We start from the raw sequence: 20,208 nt of genomic DNA, 5'->3' as shown, positions 1-20,208 counted from the left end.
AGCCAGAGGGTCTTAAAAGCCCCAATGCCCAACACTCATCCAACACCTATGGCCCTTTCATCAAACACACACGCACATTCCACACTTTGCATACAGTAAGTGCTATTCAACTATGGGAGGCATTTCAGGAAAGACCATGGCCTAGAAATTCAGTGGGCCTTGCGCCCACTTAGCGCCTAAAGAGGTCTTCTGCGCCGGCGGGGTTGGTAGCGCGGAAATTGAGTGCAGTGTTAATGGCGGCGGTAGCCGGTAGCGCTGCGCCGGCACCGATGACGTCATCGGTGTGCGCAGCGCCCCGGTTCCGCCCCGATGCCCATATTCAGTTGCAGCCGCCTCTTCCGTAGCGGCCGCAAACAACGTTCGTGAAACACGGCCTTCATGCAGCGTTAGTGGGGCGCATAAAGGTGGAGGTGCGGCCGGCCGCTTTTTCGGCGGCTGCCTGCCCGCACCTCCCTCCCCGGCCTCCTACACCACCCCCCCCGCGGCATTGGTGGCTGATTCCCGCGAGCCCGGCACTTCTCCGTGGTGCCGGGCTCATTTGCCGGCAGAATCCAGCGGCGATCTCACGGCTGCAGGCAGCTCCTCCTTAAGAGAAGGAGGAGGCCTGCAGTACCCCAGCCTGCCGCACCGCATCGGGTGGCGCAGCGGCAGCTGGAGCGCTGAAATTCACTTTCAGCGCCCCAAGCGGAGGCGGGCACACCCTGGAACAGCGCCCGGTTCCGACTTGGGGCGCTAAAAGTGAATTTCTGGCGGGCGCAACGGGCTCCGGGCGCTGCGCAAACTTTTGGGCGCAACTGAGCTGGCGGGGCCATACCTAATTTCTAGGCCCATGGCTGCATACAGTAAGGGCTATTCAACTATGGGAGGCATTTCAGGCAAGACCACAGCTGCATACAGTAAGGGCTAGTCAACCATGGGAGGCATTTCAGGCAAGACCAGGCTGCATATTTACTCAGACGCCTTCCTTTTTCTTCCAGGCCAAGCTGTCTCATAATAGGAGACAGCAGCAATGGACCGGTGGAGGGTGGCCTCAGCTGCAACCCCTCAGCGATCTTGAGGAGCGCGTCCACAGGATTGTGGCAAGCCGGGTGATTGGTCCCGTCGCCACTGGAGACGCCGACCCCGTTCTGGACAGCAATGGTAAGGTCATCACCTTTTTGTCCTCTCTCCTTCCACTTGTTCCTCACAACAGCAGCCTTTGACACTTTCAATCCAAATCACTAAATCGCTGCACTCATGCCTCCCTTGCTGCCACCCTGTCCTCACGCTAAAGCCACTCTTGTACCTCCCTGCTTTCAGATGGTGATTCACCAGGTGAGGAGACGGGCCCTCAAGCTGCCAGTGGGAGTGAAGCTAAAGGCGAGGAGGAAGAGGAAGCCGGAGCATCAGCGCCACCCTCTCCCGAGGCAGCCCATGCCCATACTGGGATCACACCTTCTTCCCTGGAGGGGAGCAGGGGGTAATGGTCTGATGAGGGTGAAGCTCCAGGACCCAGCGGGCTGCAGCAACGCGATGGGGGTAGGGAAGCTCGGGGGCCTTCTCCCCGGAGGGAGAGTATGGCTTCGAGTCCTGCTGCTCTGGACGCAGAGGAGGAGCGGGTCCTCGCTGAAATGAGCGCTCAGGCGGAGCACAGGCACACTGAGCTCATGGCTGCAGTGGCAAGGGTGCCCGAATCCATTGAATCACTGGCAAGGAATGTGGAGCACTTCGGTGTAGCACAGGCGGCTGCCACGCAAATGCTTAGTGCTGCAATGCAGTCAGAGGCTGGTCTCATGCAGACGCAGATTGAGGCCACGCGAGCACTGACTGCTGCCACCCTTGCTGGATCGGGCACATTTTCCCGAGGTTCTCACCACGCCGCAGCAATCTGTGCTCCATTAGATTGCTCCGGATGCTGAAGTGCTGCCCTGTGGGAGTGCCAGTGTGTCGGTCGAGCAGGGGGTTGCTGTCCTCTCTCAAGATGATAGCATTCCTGCTGCCACCACTGGCACTTCTCCACTGCAGTTGCCATCACCTGTAGGACAGACTGCTGCCGCCCATGCAGAGTTGGTGCAGTTAGCAGCCGGGCCCTCCAGGCCCAGAGCTGGTCCAGGCCGTCCTTCAAGGGCATCTGCAGTCTCAGTTTGTGACAATCAGCAGCCTTCCCCCAGCCACTGGGGTCCCATTACAGAGGAGCAAAGTGATGGAAGGTGTCGTCGACAGTGCTATCAAGCGGCACTTACTCAGCAATAACCTGCTAACTGACGCCCAGTTTGGGTTCCGCCAGGGCCACTCAGCACCTGACCTCATTACAGCCTTGGTCCAAACATGGACAAAAGAGCTGAATTCCAGAGGTGAGGTGAGAGTGACTGCCCTTGACATCAAGGCAGCATTTGATCGAGTGTGGCACCAAGGAGCCCTAGCAAAACTGAAGTCAATGGGAATCAAACGGAAAACTCTCCATTGGTTGGAATCATACCTAGCACAAAGGAAGTTGGCTGTGGTTGTTGGAGGTCATTCATCTCAATCACATGACATCACTGCAGGAGTTCCTCAGGGCAGTGTCCTAGGCCCAACCATCTACAGCTGTTTCATCAATGACCTTCCCTCCATCATAAGGTCAGAAGTGGGGATGTTCGCTGATGATTGCACTGTTCAGCACCATTCGAGACTCGTCAGATACTGACGCAGTCCGTGTCCATATGCAGCAAACCTGGACAACATTCAGACTTGGGCTGACAAGTGGCAAGTAACATTCGCACCACACAAGTGCCAGGCAATGACCATCTCCAACAAGCGAGACTCTAACCATCTCCCCTTGACATTCAATGGCATTACCATCGCTGAATCACCCACTATCAACATCCTGGGGGTTACCATTGATCAGAAACTGAACTGGAGCAGCCATATAAATACTGTGGCTACAAGAGCAGGCCAGAGGCTGGGAATTCTGCGGCGAGTGTTCACCTCCTGACTCCCCAAAGCCTTTCCACCATCTACAAGGCACAAGTCAGGAGTGTGATGGAATACTCTCCACTTGCCTGGATGAGTGCAGCTCCAACAACTCTCAAGAAGCTCGACACCATTCAGGATAAAGCAGCCCGCTTGATTGGCACTCTATCCACCACCTTCAACATTCACTCCCTCCAACACCGGCGCACTGTGGCTGCAGTGTGTACCATCTACAAGATGCACTGCAGCAACTCGCCAAAGCTCCTTCAACAGCACCTTCCAAACCCGCGACCTCTACCACTTAGAAGGACAAGGGCAGCAGACGCATGGGAACATCACCACTTACAAGTTCTCCTCCAAGCCACACACCATCCTGACTTGGACCTGTATCACCGTTCCTTCACTGTCGCTGGGCCAAAATCCTGGAACTCCCTTCCTAGCAGCATTGTGGGTGTACCTACACCATATGGACTGCAGCGGTTCAAGAAGGCGGTTCACCACCATCTTCTCAAGGGCAATTAGGGATGGGCACTAAATGCAGGCCTAGCCAGCCAGCGACGCCCACATCCCATCAATGAATAAAAAAAAAAATTTTTAAAAAGCTGCAGGGTGGGAAGGGGGGAATTTCACAAGGGAAGCAGGTCACCCACGAAGGGCAAAAAGTAGGAGGTGTGACAAAATGTTTTTCATTTTTTTATTAAAGGCCGAGGTTCGTGGTCAAACTTTTGTAACTGTTTTGGACATTGTTTTTTTTTTGTGTTTCTTTCTATTAGTTTGTCATGCGGAAATGAGACACGCAGAGTTTGTCAAATAAAGAAGTGTCTGTATTCAAAATGTACATGTTTGGTCTTTGCAATCATTGTTGCCTTGACCGGCTTAGCGGTTGCGGGATGGTTTCATTCAGGTTGTTTGAATGGTAGAAGCCATTTCCTCAGAGGGGGCCTAGAAGCGACTTGCTATGAGCCTTTGACGGACGACCCTTCCACTTTGTACATTGTGTGCCTCCCTCCCGCCTTGGTGCTGCTGATGATCATCCTCCTCATCTTCCTCCTCCTCCTCTGCTGGTGCTCCAATGCCTGGTGGCATTGGCTGAGTCCTGAGGATTGCAAGATTATGCAGCATGCAGCACACAACAACGAAGTGGGAGACTCGCTCAGGTGAGTACTGCAGGGCTCCTCCAGAATGGTCCAGACAGCGGAACCGTTGCTTGAGCATGCCGATTGTGTGCTCAACGATGTTCCTGGTAGCTTGATGGCTCTCGTTGTATCGTAGCTCAGCAGGGGTGCTGGGCGAACGGAGCGGTGTCATCATCCAGCTGCACAGAGGATATCCCTTGTCCCCGAGAAGCCAACCTCCTGGGTGATGCGGTGCTTGGAAAAGGTCTGCCACAGAAGTCTGGCGCAGGATGAAGGCATCATGGCTGCTGCCAGGAAAGTGGGCATTGACAGCGAGTATCAGCTGTCTGTGGTCACAGACCAACTGAACGTTTAAGGAATGGAAGCCCTTTCAGTTGCGGAAATCCTCGGCATTCTCTTGCGGCGCCCGCAAGGCCACATGCATGCATTCAACGGCGCCCTGCACCATGGGGAAGCCCGCTATCATCGCAAAGCCCGTTGCGCGTTCTTGCTGCTTGTCCGGGGTCATGGGGAAAGAGATGTACTCTCGTCTCCTTTTAAAGAGGGCATTTGTTACCTGACGGATGCAGCAATGCACCGCGAACTGGGAGATATTGGCGATGTCCCCAGTAGCTGATTGAAATGAGCCGGTGGCATAAAAGTTGAGAGCCACTGTTATCTTCACTGCCACCGACAGAGACGTCCTGCTCCTCAGTTGAGGCTGCAGATCTGGCTGAAGCAGGTGGCAGAGCTCAGTGGCCACCTCCTTGCTGAAGCGCAGCCTTCGCAAACACTGCTCCTCAGACATATTAATGTAGGAGAACTGTTGGCGAAAAACCCTGGGAGGGTAAGGTCTCCTGTACAGAGGCCTGTTGGCCCTCCGCCGTCTGGCCATGATTGCCACTCTCTCTCTGCATCTCTGTGCCCTCCGAATGTGATGGAGAAGGACGACGTTCCCATCCATTGCAGCCCCCATAGTATCTAGGCAATCAAAGTTATGATGATCAAAAAGCAAAGTACCTGCAAAGTTATGGTCAGAAGCCAAAACTACCTCAGACAGCGTTGACTCAATGCAGAAGTCTCTCTTTCTCTCTTTGTCTCTCTCAAAATCTCTCTCTCTCTCTCTCAGAACGAATGGTGCAAAAATGGCTACCACACAAAAGCCAGGAAGAGGCCCCCTTTAAATAGCGCCCCCCCACCCCCACAGCGACTGGGAAGCGTTCCAGTCAACCTGTCGTTGGTTGCACCAGGCGGAAAGGAGGGGGGCGCTACTCAATTTCTGGTCCAGGGCGTCACAAGGGTGTTGCACTCTCGAATGACATCAAGATCTGCGAGCGCAGGAGATCGGGCAGTATTGTTTAGCGCCGCCGCAAAATGTCCGGCCAATTTCGCAAAGCGCAGATATCGCCGCGCTCGGGCACTAGTTGCTTTGTGCCCCACTTGGTGCCCTCTTAAGGCGCTAACGGGAGGCACTACCAACTGAATTTTTCCCCCATTGCCTTGAAACTGAAAGATAAATTGGTATAAATTCAACTTGGGCGGTAGTGAATCGACAGCCCTTTTAATACTCTGCCCGATTTTCTTTTCCATTGACTTCATTTTCTGGTTATTACCAATTTTTGTTAAATATACACACTACATTTTTTTGTATATACGTTCATGGGATGTGGGCGTCGCTGGCAAGGCCAGCATTTATTGTCCATCCCTAATTGCCCTTGAGACGGTTACATGATTAGAATTCTAGAGTAAATGATAAAAAATGACTACAAGTGCAGCTTGACGGATATAAAATTGAGTGGGCTAGAACATGGCAGATGGAATATAATGTGGATAAATGTGAAGTTATCCACTTTGGTAGAAAAAACAGAAATGCAGAGTATTTCCTAAATGGTGAAAGATTGAGGAATGCAGATGCTCAAAGGGACCTGGGTGTCCTTGTACATGAGTCACTGAAAGTGAATGTGCAGGTATAGCAAGCCATTAGGAAGGCAAATGGTATGCTGGCCTTCAGTACAAGAGGATTTGAGTACAGGAGTAAAGAAGTCTTACTCCAATTATATGGGGCCTTGGTGAGACCACACCTGGAGTACTGTGTACAATTTTGGTCTACTTACCTAAGGAAGGATATACTGGTCATAGAGGGAGTGCAACAAAGGTTCACGAGATTGATTCCTGGGATGGCGGGACTGTCATATGAGAAGAGATTGAGTAAACTAGGCCTGTATTCTCTTGAATTCAGAAGAATGAGAGGGGATCTCATTGAAACATACAAAATTATTACTGGGCTTGATCGGATGGATGCTGGGAGAATGTTTCCCTTGGCTGGAGAGTCTAGAACCAGGGGCCACAGCCTCAGGATAAAGGGTAGGTCATTCAGGACTGAGATGAGAAGAAATTTCTTCACATAGAGGGTGGTGAATCTTTGGAATTCTCTACCCCAGAGGGCTGTGGAGGCTCAGTCATTAGGTATATTCAAAACAGAAGTCGATAGATTTCTGACTAGTAAGGGCATTAAGGGTTATGGCGATAGGGCCGGTGAATGGAGTTGAGGCAGAAGATCAGCCATGATCTCATTGAATGGCGGAGCAGGCTCGAAGGGCCGAATGGCCTACTCCTGCTCCTATTTCTTATGTTCTTATGTTCTTAAAGCCCAACTGGTCCATTAATGTTCTTCAGGGAAAGGAACTTGCCTCTCTACCTAGTCTGGTCTATAATGTGACTCGAGTCTACACCATGTGGTTGATTCTTAAGGGGCGAATTTCCTACCAGTCTGCTGTAGCTTTGGTGGAAATCCCATGGAAATCCCGGAAAAATGGTGCAAACACCGTTTACGCCTTTTCTCCAGGGTTGCCGTGACTCTTCCGGCAAAGTTCTGGCACACAAGTGGGACAACTCCCACATAAATGCACCCTCTAAATGTCATCTGAAGTGGCCTTGCTCAGCTGTATTCTAAGGACAATGCAGGGTGAATAATAAATGCAGCTTTGCCAGTGTCACCCACATCCGGAGAACAAATAGATAAACAAATAGTGTTATTCAAAATTCAATTAGATGCCATGATGGGAGAGTTAAGGCACTGGAGAAATTAGTTTTGGTTGGTCAAATGGCCTTTTCTAATCCCTGACTTTTCTTATGTAAAAACAAATGTTATTTTTTCACCATCACATTTGACAAACAAATGAATAACCACAAATAAAGCAAGCAGTAGGGAAGATTTCCTCTGTGTGCTAAGTGTATCAAAATCTTAAATACATTTATTTAGAACAGGGGTATTTTTCCCCAGTATATGTATTATTAAAACTTGCCATGTTCTGGGAGCAGTGGAACAGTGATGTTATAGATTAGATCCTGGTTTGGCGTGTCTCTGTCTACAAATGACAATTGCGTAGCCTGGATTACTGTAACTCGATCTTCAAGTGCCTAATAAAAAAAAGTGTTAGTTATCCAAAAAGTATTTTACAGAATAAACATTCTTCCTCCTTATTCTATTCATCAAATGTGAGACTTTTTCTACATTTCTGTGACAAGGAGCTTTAAAATGAAATAGGTATAAATAAATGCTTGAAGTTAAAAGCCTGCTAATAGATTCAATATCAAAATACATTTGAATTTGAATTATATTTAGAACAGTAATTAAAGATTAAAATGGGCCAATGGTCAGACAACTGTATCTTTATTTACCACAAGGCTAAAATGCCGTAAGGTCATTAAAACCCCAGATAAGAAAATTCCATCTGTACCTCAACGTTGGAGCCTATGTTCTACAACACTTATAAAACAGCAGAGGTCATTTTCAACTTCGCCACCTGGGCAGTGATCTGAGCAGGTCACCCATCCTGTATAGAACCTAATTGATTTTTGCTCATAAAACTGGGCAAGTTTTAAGCAGGGCAGGCAATCTGCTCTGCCATGTTACCGCCCAGGTGACAAAGTTGAAAATTACCTCCCGTATGTTCAGTCAACAGGTTCTGATGCCACATCCAGCTCTCTTGAATTTTTTGATGCAATCTAACTCCACTGTCTCCCTATAGATTGTGTTCCACACATACTATGTAAGTAGTTAAAAGTAAATGGGCCTGTTCACCTTTCCTCATTGAGAACCTCATGCAGAGAATTTACTAAATTTAACTTGGCAGAGTCTAGCAGACGTGGGGGTAACTTAACAAGGTAATTCTTACTGTGAGTTGTAGAGGGGTAATAACTCCTGGAGCTAGCTGTGGGGCATCTTCATTTTTCTGTAAAATTCCAATTTGAAATATATGGCTTTCAGCTCCAGTGTAGGTCCTGGCATCATTCGTAATCTGCAATAAATAAAAACTGGTGGGTGGCAGAAATTGTTTCCTTGGCTTCTTTATTAGATGGTATTGTCATTCTTACATAAAAATGATTTTAAAAATGTTTGCTCCAAGGAACTGTAATTTGTTTCATATTCAACCAAAAGAAAATCAATATCTACAGGAAACTCTCTGGTATCCGGCACCGACGGGACCGGGATGGTGACGGTTGATTAAAAATTCCAGATGACGGAGAGGGTTATCTACCGAGGCTATTTTTAACAAAGAGTCAGACTCCTGTTATTGAGGTGTTCGGACTTCTGACAGTGCCAAGAAGCCGAGTAGTGGCAGTTTGGAGAACTAACCACACTGACTAACTCGGCCAACGCGGGAGACTCGGACTCAGACTCGGCAACATTTCCGGTTATTGAGGTGTTTTCGGAGTATGAATTTTGCCGGTTAATAGAGAATTCCGGATATTTAGGTGCCGTTTAAACGAGAGTTTCCTGTATTTGATTGGGTCATGGAGAACAAAGTTGTAATAGTGTTAAACATTAGTACAACAATGTGATTGTACTCTTCACTGGTGGGGGGCCGAGGTCTCAATCCTCCAAATGACTGAGCTGTTGCTTGCTGTGCTTTCCCAGCTCTTCTGCTATGGTCACAATTTGCAGCACATTTTGTATAGTTGGTATCCTGTAAAGCGAGCTTGCTGCTGACATTCCTGGAACATAGCTTACAGCACAGTGAACAGAAAGGAGTGCAGCTGTGCAAAAATGGGGCCTGGTGTAGAATTCTAATCAGCTTGTAATAAAAGAAAGAATTGCATTTATATAGTGCCTTTCATATCGTCAGGACATCCCAAAACACTTCACAGCCAATAAATTACTTTTGAAATGTACTCACTGTTATTTTGTAGGTATTAGCAGATTTTCATCCTGCGTTCAGTATCAATAGTTAGGGGAACAGACAGGCGTTTCTGCGGCCGCAGATGTGACTCCAGGATGGTATGTTGCCTCCCTGGTTCCAGGGTCAAGGATGTCACTGAACGGCTGCAGGACATTCTGAGGGCGGAGGGTGAACAGCCAGAGGTCGTGGTCCATATCGGTACCAACGACATAGGTAGGAAGAGGGATGAGGTCCTGCAGGCAGAGTTTAGGAAGCTAGGGAAGAGGTTAAAAAGCAGGACCTCAAAGGTAGTAATCTCCGGATTACTACCAGTGCCATGTGCTAGTGAGTACAGAAATAGGAAGATAGAGCAGATGTATGTGTGGCTGGAGAGATGGTGTAGGAGGGAGGGCTTTAGATTCCTGAGGAATTGGAACCGTTTCTGGGGGAGCTGGGACCTCTACAAGCCAGACGGGTTGCACCTCAACGGGAATGGGACCAATATCCTCGCGGGAGGGTTTACTAGTGCTGTTGGGGAGGGTTTAAACTAGCTTGGCAGGGGGATGGGAACCTAAGTATAAAGTCAATAGGGAGGGAAGAAAAACTGGAATTGGAAAACAAAACTGTAGAAAGTAAATTGGAAGGACACAGGAATCAAGGGCTAGATATTAGTCAACAAGGAGGTTTGCCTGTACTAAATGGTATATACTTCAATGCAAGGAGTATAGCGAACAAGCCAGATGAGCTGAGGGCACAGGTAGATACTTGGGACTATGATATTATAGCTATTACAGAGACATGGCTGAAAGAGGGGCAGGTATGGCAGCTCAACATTCCTGGTTACAGGATTTTCAGACAGGATAGAGAGGGAGGTAAAAAGGGAGGGGGGGTCGCGGTATTAATTAAAGAAGCTATTACAGCTGTGAGGAGGGATGATATGTTGGAGGGATCATCAAATGAGGCCATATGGGTCGAATTGAAAAATAAAAAAGGGGCGATCACACTGCTGGGAGTGTACTACAGACCCCCAAACAGTGAGAGGGAGATAGAAGAACAAATATGTAGACAAATTTCTGAGAAGTGCAAAAACTATAGGGCAGTAATAGTAGGGGACTTCAACTACCCCAATATTAACTGGGATAAAATTAGTGTGAAGGGTATAGAGGGTGCAGAATTCCTAAAATGCATCCAGGAGAACTTTTTTAGCCAGTATGTAGCAAGCCCAACAAGGGAGGGGGCGGTTCTGGACTTAGTTTTAGGGAATGAAGCTGGGCAGGTAGAAGCCGTATCAGTGGGGAGCATTTTGGTGCTAGTGACCATAATTCTGTTAGATTTAAGGTAGTTATGGAAAAGGACAAAGATAGACCAGGAATAAAAATTCGAAATTGGGGAAAAGCAAATTTTGCTAAGCTCAGAGGGGATTTAGCCATAGTGGACTGGAAACAGCTACTTGAAGGTAAATCAGTGTCAGAGCAGTGGGAGGCATTCAATGAGGAGATCCGGAGGGTTCAGACCAAATATGTGCCCTTAAAGAAAAAAGGTGAGACTAACAAATCTAGAGCCCCCTGGATGTCTAGAGACATACAGGATAGGATAAAGAAAAAAATGGAGGCGTATGACAGATACCGAGGGCTAAATACTCCAGAATCTTTAGAGGAGTACAGAAAGTGCAGGGGTGCAATTAAAAAGGATATTAGGAAAGCAAAGAGAGAGCATGAAAAATTCTTGGCAAGTAAAATCAAGGAAAATCCAAAGATGTTTTATAAATATATTAAGAGTAAGAGGATAACTAAAGAAAGGGTAGGGCTTATTAGAGATCATGAGGGTAATCTGTGTGTGGAGGCAGGAGACATCGGTAGGGTTCTTACATAGAAACATAGAAGATAGGAGCAGGAGTAGGCCATTCGGCCCCTCGAGCCTGCTCCGCCATTCAATGAGATCATGGCTGATCATCCAAATTCAGTACCCTGTCCCTGCCTTCTCCCCATATCCCTTTAGCATTAAGAAACATATCCAACTCCTTCTTGAATATATTTAATGAACTGGCCTCCACCGTCCTCTGTGGCAGAGAATTCCACAGGTTCACCACTCTCTGGGTGAAGAAATTCCTCCTCATCTCAGTCCTAAATGGCTTACCCCTTATCCTTAGACTATGACCCCTGGTTCTGGACTCCCCAGCCATCGGGAACATCCTTCCTGCATCTAGTCTGTCCAGGCCTGACAGAATTTTATAGGTTTCGATGAGATCCCCTCTCAGTCTTCTAAACTCCAGTGAGTATAAGCCCAATCGACACAATCTCTCCTCATATGTCATTCCTGCCATCCCAGGTATCAGCCTGGTGAATCTTCGCTGCACTCCTTCCATGGCAAGAACATCCTTCCTCAGATAAGGCGATCAAAACTGCACACAATACTCAAGGTGCGGTCTCACCAAGGCCCTGTACAACTGCAGCACGGCATCTTTGTTCCTGTACTCGAACCCTCTTGCTACGAAGGCCAACATACCATTTGCCTTCTTAACCGCCTGCTGCACCTGCATGCTTACCTTCAGCGACTGGTGCACAAGGACACCCAGGTCTCTTTGCACTTCCCCTTCTCCCAATCTATTGCCATTCAAATAATAATCCGCCTTCCTGTTTTGGTCAGGTGGGCAGAAGAGTGGCAAATGGAATTCAATCCGGAGAAGTGTGAGATAATGCATTTGGGTAGGGCTAACAAGAAAAGGGAATACACATTAAATGGTAGGACACTGAGTAGTGTAGAGGAACAAAGGGACCTTGGAGTGCATGTCCACAGATCCCTGAAGGTAGAAGGCCAAGTAGATAATGTGGTTAAGAAGGCATACAGAATAGAATGCTTGCCTTTATTAGCCGTGGCATAGAATACAAGAGCAGGGGGGTTATGCTTCAACTGTATAAAACACTAGTTAGGCCTCAGCTAGAGTACTGCATGCAGTTCTGGTCACCACATTACAGGAAAGATGTGATTGCACTAGAGAGGTTACAGAGGAGATTTACAAGGATGTTGCCGGGAGTGGAGAATCTTAGCTATGAGGAAAGATTGGATAGGCTGGGTCTGTTTTCCTTGGAACAGAGGAGGCTGAGGGTAGACCTGATTGAGGTGTATAAAATTATGAGGGGCATAGATAAAGTGGATAGAAAAGACCTATTTCCCGTAGCAGAGGGGTCAAAAACCAGGGGGCACAGATTTAAAGTGATTGATGGAAGGTTTAGAGGGGATTTGAGGGGAAATTTCTTCACCCAGAGGGTTGTGGGAGTCTGGAACTCACCGCCTGAAAGGGTGGTAGAGGCAGGAACCCTAACCACATTTAAGAAGTACTTGGATGAGCAATTGGGATGCTCTAACCTGCAGGGCTACGGACCAAGAGCTGGGAAATGGGATTAGGCTGGATAGCTCTTTGTTGGACGGCGTGGACACGATGGCCCGAAATGGCCTCTTTCCGTGCTGTAACTTTCTAAGATTCTATGATTAACTGAAGGGGAGTGACAGGGTAGATGCTGAGAGGTTGTTTCCCCTGGCTGGAGTGTCTAGAACTAGGGGGCATAGTCTCAGGATAGGGGGTCAGCCATTTAAGACTGAGATGAGGAGGAATTTATTCACTCATAGGGTTGTGAATCTTTGGAATTCTCTGCCCCAGAGGGCTGTGAATGCTGAGTCTTTGAGTATATTCAAGGTTAAGATTTTTGGAGTCTAGGGGAATCAAGGGATATGGAGATCGGGCGGGAAAGTGGAGTTGAGGTCGATGAGCAGCCATGATCTTATTGAATAGCGGAGCAGGCTCGAGGGGCCGTATGGCCTACTCTTGCTCTTATTTCTTATGTTCTTAACTCTATAGTGATAGTGATTTGAAAACCATATACATTTAATTCAGATATTTTGATGGTGCCAGTTTTTATTCACCCAATAACTTGCACATTAATCAGACTTCAGGGGAAACATTTACAACTTGCTGCCTGGGCGCCTGTCCGTTTTAGAAACTGCTCAATATATTTCAATTTTGAGTTATTTGTGCAGTTTAAACTTTCTTAATGATAAATGATGGATTCTCACTCGTCGGGGTACTTTCACAAAATCGCGCTCCTAGCAGTCAATGCTCCCTAACTGGGAGCACGAAATTGTAAAATTAGCCGTCATCTCAAAGCAGTATCACAATATCTGCAATGATACAAATGACCCTTTTTATAAATCACATATAATGGGTTTGCATTTTGTTGCAAAATTAAATTCAATATAAATGTGACTTGCAACTAAATGGAAAATCAGCTTTAAACATCTGATCCAATAATAAGACACTCCATATAAACATTAATCAAAGAGCTTTTGATAGTTTCCTATAGATATTGCATTCCACATTACTGTGTTCTCCTTCTCCAGTGTGGCCTGAACAGCTGAGGTCACCGCACTTGATTGGATTCCAAATCTGCAATGAAATCTCAGGCCCAAAGCATGGTAAGCCTCTGGAAAATCCGTTGCTTAGGAAACTGGATTGCAAACTAATTTTATGTGAAATATTAAAAATGTTGTGGCGCTTCTGCACCCAACATCCATTCAACAACTGAGACAGCTCAAATTAAGTAAACTGATCTATAGAAGCGTTCTATATCACACATCCCTTCCCTCTTAGATATAAATGCTTATTATTTAACAATATATATAGATAAAAATTAAGGAAACAGTTACAACCCACATAATGAATTGTCTTCTTGTGTTGTAATGAATTGTCTCGTTCACTGGGTCACTAGAGGTCCAATAATTTTACCTAGATAACTCTTGTTCTCATTCAGCAATGCCTCAGTTTTAAAATCCTCATCCTTGTTTTCAAATCCCTCCATGGCCTCACCCCTCTCTATCTCTGTAAACTCCTCCAGCCCTACAAGTATTCGAAATTTTGCGCTCTTCTAATTCTGGCCTCTTGAGCATCCCCGATTTTAATCGCTCCACCATCGGTGGCCGTGCCTTCAGCTACCTAGGCCTTAAACTCTGGAATTCCCTCCCTAAACCTCTCCCCTGTCTACCTCTCTTTCCTCCTTTAAGACGCTCTTTAAAACCTACCTCTTTAACCAAGCATTTGGTTATCTGTCCTAATATCTCCTTATGTGGCTTGGCGTCAAATTTTGTTTGATAACGCTGCTGTGAAACGGCTTGGGACATGTTAATACATTAAAAGCGCTATATAAATGCAAGTTGTTGTTGTTGTAATGACACCCAAAGACTTTAACCTCCATTTAGCTCACAAGTTGCTGCATCATTCTTCATCACTAGACCGCAATATTAGCGGTGCAAAACGCAAGTCTAAAACCTCTCAGTTAGGCATGTTTTGTACACTCTTAAAAATAATTTTCAAACAGAAACATATTTTAAAAAAAAGGAACCGTTGAAAAGTAGTAAAATATTTGAACAAAGTAAAAATGGGAAATGTTGTCAGTGGCTCAATGCACCACAAGGGTGATGAAGCACTCCAGTCCCTCTGGTGCCCACCAGTCACGGAAGGCCTCAATCATACTGGCAGACACCGCGTGCTCCATCTCCAGGGACACCCGGGCGTGAACATAGCAGGCAGTAGGGCCGAATTACCCCCTCGACCGCCTGCTGTCTGGACCTGTTAATGGCCACCTCGGCCAGGCCCAGGAGCAGTCCCACGAGTAGGTCCACCGATCTGCCCGCTCCCCCTGCACCGGGTGCCCAAGGATCAGGAATGTGGGACTGAAGTCCTCAAAAAATTGAGGAGCATCCCCTTCAAACATTGGAAGAGGGGCTGCAACCTCTCACACTCGGTGTATACATGAACATGGAATTTGCAGGCGGCCTGGGAGTCGGTGAACCTATTTAAATATTTGTTGCACGGAACAGCTCCCCACAGGAAAGGGGAGGACTCCCGCTTAGAGAGCCCTCCACTGGGGACCCCCGCCTCCTCTGGATGGCAAGATGTCCGGACGGCACACGAGGAAGACAAAGTGGAGAGTGTGCAAGAGCAACCCGTACAGGAAACTTCTCCGGCAGAGTGGAATGGCACAGAAGGAATCTCCGAGAGACGGCTCAAGCTGTGAGGCGCCGGTTCCCAAGCGAGGTTTTGGGGTCGGGCGCCGATGAGAAATTCCGTCTGAACGGGGGTCAGCTCGGACGGGATCGCTCCATTAGCTCGAGCCCCCTCAACAGACCTAGTGGAGTCAGGCCCGAGTGCCTCCTTTAGCGACTCGATGGCTTTGGCCGCGGAATGGATGCCGTGCCAGGACATGCGCTGCGCCAGCTCCTCCGCCATCCAGTACGTTCCTGACTGGCCACCTTGCCGGCCAGGGCCCTCCCCTCCGTCAGCCATCCGAAACCACGGTCGTGGAGTTACAGATTCCTGAACAACGGCTGCAGGGCATTCTGAAGGGGGAGGGCGAACAGTCAGAGGTCGTGGTTCACATTGGTACCAACGACATAGGTAGAAAGAGGGATGAGGTCCTGCAACAAGAATTTAGGGAGCTAGGTAGCAGATTAAAAAGCAGGACCTCAAAGGTTGTAATCTCTGGATTACTCCCGGTGCCACGTGCTAGTGAGTATAGGAATAGGAGGATAGAGCAGATGAATGCGTGGCTAAAGTGTTGGTGCAGGAGGGAGGGCTTTAGTTTCCTGGTTCACTGGGTCTGTTTCTGGGGAAGGTGGGACCTGTACAAGTCGGACGGGTTTCACCTGATCCGGAACGGGACCAACATCCTTGCGGAGAGGTTTGCTAGTGCTGTTGGGGAGGGCGGTGTAAACTAACTTGGCAGGGGGATGGGATAGGGAGTGGAGCTATAGTAGGGGGTGATGCACAGCCAAAAATAGAGGAAAAATCAAGTCAGTCTGGAAGGCAGAGCAAATATGTAACGGCACAAGGGAGTATGGCAAGGCTGGATGGCATTTATTTTAATGCAAGGAGTCTTACGAGTAAGGCAGATGAATTGAAGGTGTTGAAGAACACATGGGAGTATGATATTGTTGCTATTACAGAGACATGGTTGAGGGAGGGGCAGGACTGGCAGCTCAATATTCCGGGGTATAGAAACTTCAGGCGACACAGAGGGGGTGTAAAAGAGGAGGGGGTGTCGCAATATTAATCAAGGAGTCAATTACTGCAGTAAGGAGGGATGATATCTTAGCAGGTTCTTCTAATGAGGCCATATGGGTAGAACTTAAAAACAAAAATGGGGCAAGCACTTTGCTGGGAGTGTACTATAGGCCCCCAAACAGTCAGGAGGAGATAGAAGAACAGATATGTAGGCAAATCTCAGAGAAGTGTAGAAATAATAGGGTAATAATAGTCGGGGATTTCAACTTCCCCAATATTAACTGGGATAGTCAGAGTGTGAAAGGCTTAGAGGGTGCGGAATTCATAAAGTGCATCCAGGAGAGCTTTTTGAGCCAGCATGTAGAAAGTCCTACAAGAGAGGGGGCATGTACTGATCCTAATTATAGGGAATGTGGCCGGGCAAGTGGTAGAAGTGTTAGTAGGAGAGCATTTTGGTGACAGTGACCATAATTCGGTGAGATTTAAGGTAGTCATGGAAAAGGACAAAGATGGACCGGAAATAAAGGTTCTAAATTGGGGGAAGGTAGATTTTAATATGATAAGGCAGAATCTTGACAAAGTGGACTGGGATCAGCTACTTGTAGGAAAATCAACATCAGAGCAGTGGGAGTCATTCAGAAAGGAATCAGAGAGAGTACAACACCAACATGATCCCGTAAAGGTCAAGGGTGGGACCAACAAGCCCAGGGAACCCTGGATGTCAAGGGATATACAAGAATGGATGAGGAAAAAAAGGGAGGCTTTTGGCAGATACAAAGGACTAAAAACAGTGGAAGCCCTAGGAGTATAGAAAGTGCAGGGGGGTACTTAAAAAAGAAATTAGGAGAGCGAGGAGGGGCCATGAAAATACACTGGCGGGCAAAATAAAGGAAAATCCCAAGGTGTTTTATAAGTATACTAAGGGCAAGAGGATAACCAGGGAAAGAGTAGGGCCCATTAGGGACCAAAATGGCAATCTGTGTGTACAGCCGTAAAGATGTAGGTGAGGTTTTAAATGAATATTTTGCATCTGTGTTCACTATGGAGAAGGACGATGTAGGCATAGAAATCAGGCAGGGGGATTGTGATATACTTGAACAAATTAGCATTGAGAGGGAGGAGGTACTAGTAGTTTTAGCGGGCTTAAAAGTGGATAAATCCCAGGCCCAGACGAGATGTATCCCAGGCTGCTGTGTGAGGCAAGGGAGGAGATTGCAGGGGCTCTGACACAAATTTTCATAATTTCTCTGGCCACAGGGGAGGTGCCAGAGGACTGGAGGACAGCTAACGTAGTACCATTATTCAAGAAGGGTAGTAGGGATAAACCAGGGAATTACAGGCCAGTGAGCCTAACATCAGTGGTAGGGAAATTATTAGAAAAAATTCTGAGGGACAGAATTAGTCTCCACTTGGAGAGGCAAGGATTAATCAAGGATAGTCAGCATGGCTTTGTCAGGGGGAGATCGTGTCTGACCAATTTGATTGAATTTTTCGAGGGGGTGACTAGGTGTGTGGATGAAGGAAATGCTGTGGATGTGGTATACATGGACTTCAGTAAGGCTTTTGACAAAGTACCGCATGGGAGACTGGTCAAGAAGGTAAGTACCCATGGGATCCAGGGTGCCGTGGCACATTGGATCCAAAATTGGCTTAGTGGCAGGAGGCAGGGCGTGATGGTCGAAGGTTGTTTTTGTGACTGGAAGCCTGTGTCCAGTGGGGTACCGCAGGGATCGGTGCTGGGTCCCTTGCTGTTTGTAGTGTACATTAATGATTTAGATATGAATGTAGGAGGTATGATCAGTAAGTTCGCAGATGACACGAAAATTGGTGGAGTGGTAAATAGTAAGGAGGGAAGCCTCAGGCTACAGGATGATATAGACGGGTTGGTCAGATGGGCAGAACAGTGACAAATGGAATTTAACCCTGAAAAGTGTGAGTTGATGCATTTTGGGAGGACTAACAAGGCAAGGGTATACACTATGAATGGTAGAACCCTAGGAAGGACAGAGGATCAGAGGGACCTTGGTGTGCATGTACATAGATCCCTGAAGGCAGCAGGACAGGTAGATAAGGTGGTTAAGAAGGCATATGGGATACTTGCCTTCATTAGCCGAGGCACAGAATATAAGAGCAGAGAGGTTATGATGGAGCTGTACAAAACGCTCGTTAGGCTACAGCTGGAATACTGTGTGCAGTTCTAGTCGCCACACTATAGGAAGGATGTGATTGCATTAGAGAGGGTGCAGAGGAGGTTCACCAGGATGTTACCTGGGCTGGAGCGTTTCAGCTATGAAGAGAGGCTGGACAGGCTGGGGTTGTTTTCCTTAGAGCAGAGAAGGCTGAGGGGAGACCTGATTGAGGTGTACAAAATTATGAGGGGCATAGATAGGGTAGATAGAAAGGAACTTTTTCCCCTTAGTAGAGGGGTCAATAACCAGGTGGCATAGTTTCAGGGTAAGGGGCAGGAGGTTTAGAGGGGATTTGAGGAAAAACTTTTTCACCCAGAGGGTGGTTGGAATCTGGAACTCACTGCCTGAAAGGGTGGTAGAGGCAGGAACCCTCACAACATTCAAGAAGCATTTAGATGAGCACTTGAAATGCCATAGCATACAAGGCTACGGACTAAGTGCTGGAAAATGGGATTAGAATAGACAGGGCTTGATGGCCGGTGCGGACACGATGGGCTGAAGGGCCTCTTTCTGTGCTGTAAAACTCTATGGGGGGGATTTTAACTCAGGTGCGGGATGGTGTCGTGTTATCCGAATTTCGTGTTTCCCACACGAATCTAAATGGATGTGGGAGAATGACGCAATTTTAACTGAATTAGCCAATTGATTTCCAACGTGTGGGAAGCCTTTGTAAATGGGTTTTTCATGGCTGAAAGTCCCCTCCGATGACATCATCATTGCTGCTAGATTTAAGGTCCACAGCGAGCCTTGCTTCTTCTGCAGACTGCCAAGCTTCTTGACTGTGCAGTGTGAGGGAGCTGCAACAAATATGACAAGCGGGAGGGCAAGATCAGCTCCTCGCTTTGACGAGGTGGCACTGCAGGCATTAGTGGATGGGGCTAGGGCCAACAGGGAGGTGCTCTTCCCTTCATCAGGGAGGAAGAGGCCTCCCACTCAGGCCAAGGCAGTGTGGATGCAGGTGGCTGAGGAGGTCAACTCCTTGGGAGTCACCCGCAGAACCTGGATACAGTGCAGGAAAAGATTTCATGACCTTCAGCGCACTGGAAAAGTGAGTATAGATTTCCCATCACCCTCAATCTGATCCCCATTGCCTTTCCTCACCAGCACACAGCTTCAGCAATCTCTTCCTCCACAACCCACATGACACTGACATCCATGCACCCTTACCCATGCCCTCTCTCGCTATGCTCACATTCACATAACTATTCGACCATGCAGCCCTCACACTCCCTATCACTCTGATGCTTTGAACACAACTGACAACACACAGGGAGGGCCCTTGGTCTTCCAATCTCACTCCATCTTTGTCTCCTTCTAAGTATCTATGCTATGCAATCTCTACACTCACTCCTTCATTCTCACTCAACCTCCACTTGTCTCCCTCATTGCAGGAAAAGAGAGCTCACAACAAAAGAGAACGAGCCAGGACAGGAGGAGGGACAGCCTCAATAGCCCACCTGACCCCCTGGGAGGAGGCCGTCCTGGAAATTATGGGAATAGAGGATGATTCCCACATGGGGGACGGACAGACGGGTGTAACACAGCAAGCTGGTGACAGAAAAGTTTCCCATCTCTCTCTTTGACATTGCATGAGTCGCTGATAATGATTGTGAAGCTGTAACAGATGGACTTATGAGCATCTGCAAAAAGCTATGCGCATGTAGCCTTTGCAGCACATCTCTGACTCTTTCCTTTACTCCCCCACAGGACCATCACAAGCATCCGTCCCCCCTAGCCAGGAAGAAGAGGCTGAGCAG

At 47.8% G+C, this 20,208-nt stretch overlaps 1 protein-coding gene across 1 annotated transcript in view; it reads right to left on the bottom strand.

Moving 5' to 3' along the window:
* The window catches only part of fras1 (Fraser extracellular matrix complex subunit 1), a 747,542-nt gene that overhangs the window by 206,271 nt on the left and 521,063 nt on the right, over positions 1 to 20,208 (bottom strand). Inside the window, exons 32-33 of the mRNA XM_085963231.1 lie at positions 8,225 to 8,347; positions 7,352 to 7,466 (exon numbers count right to left, since the gene is read on the bottom strand). Of these exons, the coding sequence (XP_085819357.1) occupies positions 7,352 to 7,466; positions 8,225 to 8,347 (238 nt within the window). The remainder of the gene's footprint in view (positions 1 to 7,351; positions 7,467 to 8,224; positions 8,348 to 20,208) is intronic.

The sequence above is a fragment of the Somniosus microcephalus genome, chromosome 2, assembly GCF_052327205.1.
Source record: "Somniosus microcephalus isolate GS21.2 chromosome 2, FLI_Smic_1.0, whole genome shotgun sequence".
Taxonomy (NCBI): domain Eukaryota; kingdom Metazoa; phylum Chordata; class Chondrichthyes; order Squaliformes; family Somniosidae; genus Somniosus; species Somniosus microcephalus.
Note: the sequence above shows the minus strand (reverse complement) of the source record. Positions and strands in the feature narration are given on the sequence as shown.